Raw genomic sequence first — 8,827 nt, forward strand, 5'->3', positions numbered from 1 at the left:
TTAGGAAACATGGGTGGAAAATAGGTAATTGGGAATTGTATATTGTTATTATTATTGTGTACTGTGTTAGTGGGATAAATAGTAGTATATTAACTGTAGACTTTTGTGTAATAAATACCTTTTATTAGCACACGGTTTTGTCTCAGTTGGTATATAGTATAAGGCACAGATAATGTTAGTGGATATTAATTATTAATAATCAAGTTTGATGTTAATAGTTAATATCGGACCTCAATAGAGGTGTAGGAGAGTTCCCTCATTAATTACTGATATTTTTGGAGGGAAATCTCGCCCCTTTAACAATGGCGAGCCAGGCCCAACAATTGTGATTTGGTTTTCGTGTTTCACTCTGTGAAGACCTGTGTCTGTGAGCTGATCAGGCCGGAGGGACGTGGACAGAGATAGCATTGATACACGGTGAAGTGTTGTGCTATTCTGTGCGTTCGGTGCCCTGATAGTTCGGATGAGCCACGCAGCTCTTCAGCCTGAGTGATACACAGTACAAAATCCACAACAGAAGAACCCAATCTTTTTTTCTTTTGATCTCACCCTTTAACAATGGCGAGCCAGGCCCAACAATTGTGATTTGGTTTTCGTGTTTCACTCTGTGAAGACCTGTGTCTGTGAGCTGATCAGGCCGGAGGGACGTGGACAGAGATAGCATTGATACACGGTGAAGTGTTGTGCTATTCTGTGCGTTCGGTGCTCTGATAGTTCGGATGAGCCACGCAGCTCTTCAGCCTGAGTGATACACAGTACAAAATCCACAACAGAAGAACCCAATCTTTTTTCTTTTGATCTCGCCCTTTTACAATGGTGAGCCAGGCCCAACTGTTGTGATTTTGTTTTTCGTGTTTTGCTCTGTGATTATCTGTCGTTATTGTTTGTGAACTGATCAGGCCAGGGGGACATGGACAGATTACATTGATACAGAGTGAACTGTTGTGTAATTCTGTGTGTTCAGAGCGCTGAAAGTTCAGACGAATGACACAGCTTTTCAGCATAAGCAGTACACGGTACAAAATCTATAACAGAGAACCCAATATTTTGTTTTGTTCTGATTTTTTTTAACGTTTTTCTGTTTGCTTTACAATCTTTGAGCATTTGGGGTGATCTATACCAAGGCATTCTTCCAAAGAGGCATATTCGTTCTCAAGAGAAAGTCCAGCTGGTCAGGAAAAGGCGTTCCGGAGGTAAAAGGACCTTTTTCAAGCAGCACAGAAGGGACAAGGAGGATGACCGTGATGGCTCCAGGAAGAGTGAGTATGGATTTATCCACCCTGAAATGCTTGGCAAAACACAGTAAATTTAACCCAGTGCACCCCAGTACACCCAAATCTGCAGAATTGCTGTGGTCTGCTCTATTGGAGCAAGCATGTGCTCATGATAGCATGTGCATAGACAGACGGTCTGTTTTGAATAAAACAAGCAAACGGCTCCACATGCTAGCAAAACTGATTTGCGTATTTGAGGACTCACTGTGTAAGGAAGATCCCCCAAAGTTTCACTGCCAGTGTTGTGTAACAAATTTGCAGAGAGTTTGTGCCTTACAGACACAACTGGCAGAGAATGGTAAATGTGATATAGATAGAGATAAGCAGATCTGCATGCTTGAATCGCAACTGCTTGAGATGAAAAATCATTGTCTTGATATTGGTGCACTGCTGACTCGTTCTGAGGCTGAGATCAAAGCTTTTAAGGACAAGGCAGCAGCTAGTGATGCCATAATCAATCAGTTGAGTGTTGATCTTGATACTAGATCCCAGCTGATTACAAATTTGCAAAATATCATCAATGATTTTTCAAACATGGTGCCGGCCTTCTCTTTGTCTCTGAGACCAAGGCCAGATTCTCTACCAATTGTGCCCTGTGCAGGGCAAAACGGGGGGAGTGATGGATCAAATATTTCATCAAATTTTGAACCAATCAATAAATGTAACGACAAATGTAAAATAATGAGAAAATGCAAACGTAAAATTGTTAAAAGTGCATCCCTAGTGATGGAACAGTTTAAAATATCCAGACAAAAGGAAGTATGTTCTGTTAGGGGCCCTACATCAAGCATGGCATCGATTAGATGTTATGCCTGTGATGGCTCAGGTCATATTGCCAGGTACTGCAAATTGTCAGGTACAAGGAGAGAGAGGAAATATTGCTCTGTTAAATGTTTTAAATGTGGTCACTTTGGGCACATTGCAAGGAATTGTCATTGCACAATTAATTGTGAGAAGTCCAGCATGGAGAACAGACATTTACAGAGACAAAATAGTATTTTCTCTCAGTCTCATGTGCCCCACCATGTGCAGATGTGTCAAAATGGCCGACTGCAAGCTAGGGATGAAAGGGCAAATTTTGCTCCCTAGTAAGGCCTTGATTTAAACTCTATCAGCAGAGTTTCTAACAGACCTGTACTGTTCTTTATGTATACAGTTGTTTTGTCTTATTAGTTTATTTTACTGTTCTGTTGTTTACTAGGTTTGTTCTTTTACAGTTTAAATATATCGTTAGACCTGTGAGGCTCAGTCAGGTGGCAGAAAAGCTTTATAGGGGTCTCACTGTGTATGCAATGTATAACAGGATTTGTTAGTATGCTGGTTGTTTTCTGTTTTCTATCAGACCCCCTGTCAAGTAAATGAGGTTTATTTGCTGGTACTTTTATTTTTAGCTCCAGTTTTTCCATAGAATTCATAAGGTTAAGAGTAGCACAGATCGCAGGAATGTGTATTTTATTTTTTTTGTTTTCATTTGGTAATAGAGCCACATCCGTGGATGAGCTGGTTTTGCTGCATGGACTAAGATAGGTAGAGAGGTGTGGACAGGTATATATTGTGCACCTAGGCCTTGAAGTTCAGGCGGATAATTTGTTAATGGTTTGTTTTTTTTGTTTTCTGTGCATTTTGGATTGAATAAAGGGTGTATTACGTGAGCTAAGACAGGTAGAGAAGCATGGACAGGTAACTGACGTACACGATGGAGTGTCGTGTTATACTGTGTGCTTAGACCTTGAAGTTTGGACGGATAACATGGTTTTGTTTAAATCTTGATGCAGGATACAACTTAAAACAGTGAACCTTAGTTTGACTTTTAGTTTTCCTAAGTGTATTAACATTTTCCCTTTGATAATAGAGCCATATCCACGAGTGAGCTGGTTTTTCGGCATGGACTAAGATAGGTAGAAAGGTGTGGATAGGTATATATTGTGCACCTAGGCCTTGAAGTTCCAGCTGGTTGTGGTTGCCTACATATCTTAATCGGTAGTATGTGGCAACGGGGAGTACCAAACCCAGGGATGGGCAGTTTCATGATGAGGCATGAGGCTGGCAAACTGGGATGTTACTCCAGAAATCCTGAATTAGTTCAAGCCAACTATACACGATGAGCCTTTGTCTCTGTGTAGTCTGTTTGAAGCTATGCATAGGAGAATAAGTAGCTGCGAGGGCTGTGTGTTACTCTTTTGTATTGTGAAAAAACTGGAAGGGGTGTCTGTATGGGAATCAGAAGCAATTGACTAGGAGCATACTAAAGAAAAATTGCATTCATTTTGTGGGGTTCAAGAGAGTCAAGGCATTGCCTATGCAATAGGAACTTGCTAGGTAGCTGAGGAAGGTTAACAGGGGGAGGTCACCCTAATGGAACAGGAGTTTGATGGGACAGGGAAGATATCCAGTGTCAGGATGTTGAATAACTGCACCGGGAGAACTCCCAGGAGCGTATTGTTCCCTTAATCCCATTTTAGGTATTGATGTAGCAGAGCATAGTGCTGAAGAACACCTATCACTCCTGAGAGAAGTCTTGACCTTAACCCAGATACCCCTGAGAGATGCCAGAAGACCCCTCTTGTGTTTGTCACAGAGCTGAAACATCTCTCTGATTTCAGCCATGAGGAGACTGTAATAAAGCCCCAAAGCTGCCTCTTCCTATCATTGTCTCCTGGTCGTAATCTTATATATTGGACTGTTTCTGATTTGCAGGAGGATCAAAAGACTGTATGCCCAACTGCACAGAAGTCAGGCTGAGCACCATGAGCTCAGCCAGAGACGGGGGTTAAGGACATAAGACAAACACAGTCCTTTACCCCGAATCCAATATATATTGTGTATATATAATTTAATGTAAATTTGAATTTTACTGTATACTGAAATTCCATATGTGTGCATATAGACACTTTAGGTGTAAGTGCAGAACTACAAGTGCATGGACATACTCAGTCCACAGTAAGTATGTTCATGTAACGGTGTTCATGCATTTGCAGCCGGTAGTTACTCCAATTGCACATGGGTCAATGATCTGCATGTGCTTTATGGATCAGTTAGAATACATGCTATTTTAGCTCAAGTCTCTATATGCATTCAAACCAAAAGCTTATTTTGGAATGGAATTGTAATGTGTGTTCTGTGTGAATGGGGAAATAGAGTTAGGTTTCTCTAGGGACAGGTCCCCTCACTTTATAAGGTATTTACCACTTCAACCGTAGCTATTGTGAAGTTCGTAAGGGATGGATTGAATGTCTGTTAGAATCAGACGGTGTTTCTTCCCGCAGTCAATTTAGGTATTGTGACATCACTCCCTCGAGAAATTCGGACCTGCCTAGTAAAGATCTGCGTATCTATCCATGGAAGAAACTCATCAAAGATCTCCAATCAAGACTACAGGAAAAGTGCCTGATGAAAGTCGTGCCTGAGGGATGTCGTGCCTCTACTGAAAGACCACGATTGACCGTCCCCCAAAAAGAAGGAGGCACTCAAAGAAACCACGTGGTGAGGCCCAACTACAGACTGACACCCAGCAGTCTCATCACCCCAGACCTACTCATAACCCTGCAGAAGCAAGCTGCGGGAGAGGACTAGAAAGACTGGCAGGGTGAGGGGTGTACACAGGATAGTGACTTGGGCCAACCTATACACTGAGGGTAAAGCCATTCCAGAGTCTGACCAGCAAGACGACTTTGGGATAGGCAGATACCTGAAGACTGGCAACGACATGACCACAGCAAAAAGACTTTAACAACAAAAAGACTATGACTAAAGATCCAAGAAAGAAGCAGAGTGTATTCTGTGGAGGGATACGTTGGATTACGGTGAACGGCAGGGAAGAACTGATGGCCACGTGGCTGATGTCTAGGTACCTAAGTGCAGTATTATACTTCATTCCATCCTGAACTGTCACAACTTATAAATGGGGTTTGAGTAGGCAAATATATCCCAGTACAACACTTCCCTCAAATTTCATTGTCGTGTTCTCGACAACAGGGGGATTGTAAAGGGAAGTGTCCTAGGTTGTACATGTATATATGTATCTGCATGCTAGCCATGTTTGCAGATAAGTATACATGTATATATTGGCCCCCATCTCCTTATGAGTTTCAGTCTGTTTGCTGCTGTTGGGGACAGGATCAACAAAATGTCCAGCCATGTACTAAAACAGGTTTTGTGAGTATGGTTGGACATGCACAAAGACCTTAGCCAGTGGGCGGGGAATAATACATCATTTTCCTGTGTTGGACTTAAAACCCCAGAGCACTCATGTGCTGGTCTCTTTGGACTGTTCCTCAAAGTTCTTCTTAAAACGCTGCACTAAATCCCCACTGTACTCCATGGTTCCTAGTCTGGCCAAGACATAGCAGCCAATCACTGGCTACAGTGTGTGTATGACCAGAACAGTATGAAAAGGAGCTTATCTTTGTTCATTATTTTCTGGATACAAGACTGCTGCAGCCAATCACTGACAAAAGCAGTGACCCGTTAATCATCCTTATGTCAAATGAATTGGCTGAAGGAATCATATCTTTTCCTGCCATAGGAGGAATCAGGGAGAGGGCACCCAAGCAGTGTTACAAGAGAAGCATCAAGGATCTGTAAACTGAGTTTGTTTTTTAGTGCCTGCCACATGCTTTAAAAAAATAGGAATGGGACTCCCCTTTAATGAAAATAAACAACTATCGATGCTCTTTAAGTTCTTGAAAATTTGGAAAAAGTTTTCTTCCAAAAGAATTCCTGATCGCTTTTTTTACCTCTTTGTTTCTCAATGTATATATAATTGGATTTAATAAAGGAGTCAGCACTGTGTACAGCACAGATATTAACTTATCTGCTGAATAGTTCACAGGAGGTCTTAAATAGATAAATACACATGGTCCGAAAAAAAATGTAACAACCAAAAGATGTGAAGCACAGGTGGAAAAAGCCTTGCGCCTCCCTTCTGATGAATGGATCTTTAGGATAGTTGTAATGATGCCAAGGTAGGAAAACATTAAAACCACAAAGCAAGCAAGGGAAATCATTCCGCTGTTGGCAATGATGAACATATCTATAACAAATGTGTCAGCACAGGCAAGTACGGCCTTTGGATGAACATCACAGAAGAAGTGGTTGATGTTGTTTGGACCACAAAATGGAAGTTGGTAGGTATGAAATGCCTGAGTGAAAGAGTGCAGAAAACCTGCAAACCAACTAAATACCACCAGCCAGAAGCAAAACCTGTGATCCATGACTATGTGATATCGTAGTGGGTTACAAATGGCCACATAACGGTCATAAGCCATGACAGTAAGTAGGAAACACTCAGTGCCACCAAATAAATGGAGGAAGAAGAGCTGAGATATGCATTGGTTAAAAGAGATTGCCTTTTTTTCTAAGAGTACATTGCTAAGCATCTTTGGTATGGTGACCGTGGAGTAACATATGTCCAAAAAAGACAAGTTACTAAGGAAGAAGTACATAGGGGAACGTAGATGTGAGTCTGTATGAACTGCAGTTATAATGGCCAGGTTTCCTGATAAAGTCACTAAATACAGGACCAGAAATATTACAAATAAAATAACACGAGATTCTTTTGAGTGGGCAAGACCGCTAAGTGTAAATTCAGTCACTGAGCTTTGATTCTGGAAAACCATCCTGTGTTTTTCTGAGACCTAATGGGACATATATGATTTAAGAGAAATGTTAAATGAAATACTCCAAGCATTGAATAGAAATTTTACATGAGAATTACTGTTTATCTAATGGTCTGTGATATCCCCTTGTTAAGAAAACACAAAAGGGCTACTAAATTTCAGAATCAGTAACCATGTTGTTAGCTTTGTTTGTTATGAAAATCCATTTTTGATACAAATTTGAAAGAAACATTTTTTTGCGGATCTCAGCTTGTTCCAGTGCAAAGAACTCCATCAATAAGCTTTATTCAACAAAGGAACCTGATAGCAAATGTACAATTCTCCTGTACAATCTAAGGAGAAATGATATATTACATTGTGCTCATTGAGATCAGTGTCTGTCTGCATAATCGGTGGATGTACTTGGTGCTACAGAGAGAGATGTTCTCTGTGCTCTGGCTGCTTGAGCTTTTAGGACCGACACATTCTGTAATATCTCAGAATACCATGACACATATATAGATAAAATGTTTTATTTTTCATAGCTAATAATGTTTCATACAAAGAATAAAAAACGCTCACCAACACCACCCATAAAACACAAAAAAATAAGAGATATAATCTACATAAACTCTCCAAGTCTCCAACCATTCACAAATACATGATTATCAGACCTTCTTCCCCCAAAAAACCCTAAACATTAGAATACACATAACAAATAAAGAAGATAGACCTATTACTCCCTTTCTGCACACAATGCTGTGGCTAGGTGTAGTATGTTATTCAATTAAACATTTTTATGTTTGTAAACGTGAAGGATGTTTTCCCCACAACATTTTCCTTTAATAAACCTTTTTCTAAAAGTTTTATTTCCCCCAAATGCCTGGTTGGAAATTTACATTTTATTGACCTCTTAGTATAAGTATGTTTTAGTATGTTTGCACATACTTTTCAGCAAAACAGTCATTTTGCTACATTGCTATGAAGCAGATGTATATTTTATAACTTAGCAATCATTAATATTAAAGCAATACCTGGTATTTAATGTAAAGCTTCATTTAAATGAATATACAGTAGTTGAACATAGGCACATTTGCAGAGACGATATTGGTGGCACAGTGCATCTGTTAATGATCTGACTTATCTGATATTTATATCATAACTATTGGTGAATTTGCAACACCAAATTCCCCTGGTACATTAGTGAAAGAAAGAAAAACATATTAACAAATAATGAATGTAATGAATTCAATCTGTTTCAGATACAGTGAATATGTAATGTGCTAATGTATCAGACTTCTAAAATAACATTTATTTTTCATACAGTAGGTAAAGCATAGAAAGCTTACTGTCACATATACTATTATACTAACAAATTAAAGCTGCACTCTGAAATGATATAATTAGTGTTGAGCGATACCTTCCGATATCGGGAAATATCGGATCGGATTGGATCGGACCGATACCGAAAAAGTATCGGATATCGCCGATTCCAATACCGGAAACCAATGCAAGTCAATGGGACATAAATATCGGAATTAAAATAAACCCTTTCTTTCCTTGTAGGTTAATTCTACATGAAGGAAAACAACTAAGAATAATGTAGAATGTATTGGGGGAGGTGGGGGAGACAATAAAGGCATAGAGGTTTAGCCCAATCAAATGGAATAGCAGGAATTACTATTTTTTTAAGATGTTCTGAGTTACGGAAATATTAACTATGTTAAGTATTTTTATATTTTGTCAGATATTTATGTTTCACTACTTCCATGCTCTTCACCTTCTTTTTTACTTCTCCCACACTTTCGCCTTCATCATCCTCAGCATCTTTTTCATCCACTTCTTCTTCACCTTCTTCTTCTTCACCTTCTTCGTATTATTATTTTTTTTACATTCTTCATATTCTACTTCTTCATCTTCTTCATATTCTTCTTCTTCATCATATTCTTATTTGTG

General features: G+C 39.5%; 1 protein-coding gene across 1 annotated transcript; it reads right to left on the reverse strand.

The window, feature by feature from the left end:
- Positions 1–686: 686 nt before the first annotated feature.
- Positions 687–6,892, reverse strand: LOC141252337 (olfactory receptor 4E2-like). The gene is made up of 2 exons (XM_073670553.1): positions 5,997–6,892; positions 687–747 (listed from the first exon to the last, which is right to left on the reverse strand). The coding sequence occupies exons 1-2, from the start codon at positions 6,890–6,892 to the stop codon at positions 687–689; spliced, it is 957 nt and encodes a 318-aa protein (XP_073526654.1).
- Positions 6,893–8,827: the final 1,935 nt, after the last annotated feature.

This window comes from Phyllobates terribilis, unplaced genomic scaffold (genome assembly GCF_046119375.1).
Source record: "Phyllobates terribilis strain yellow unplaced genomic scaffold, ASM4611937v1 Scaffold_1__5_contigs__length_1240528914, whole genome shotgun sequence".
In the NCBI taxonomy this organism is placed as follows: Eukaryota; Metazoa; Chordata; class Amphibia; order Anura; family Dendrobatidae; genus Phyllobates; species Phyllobates terribilis.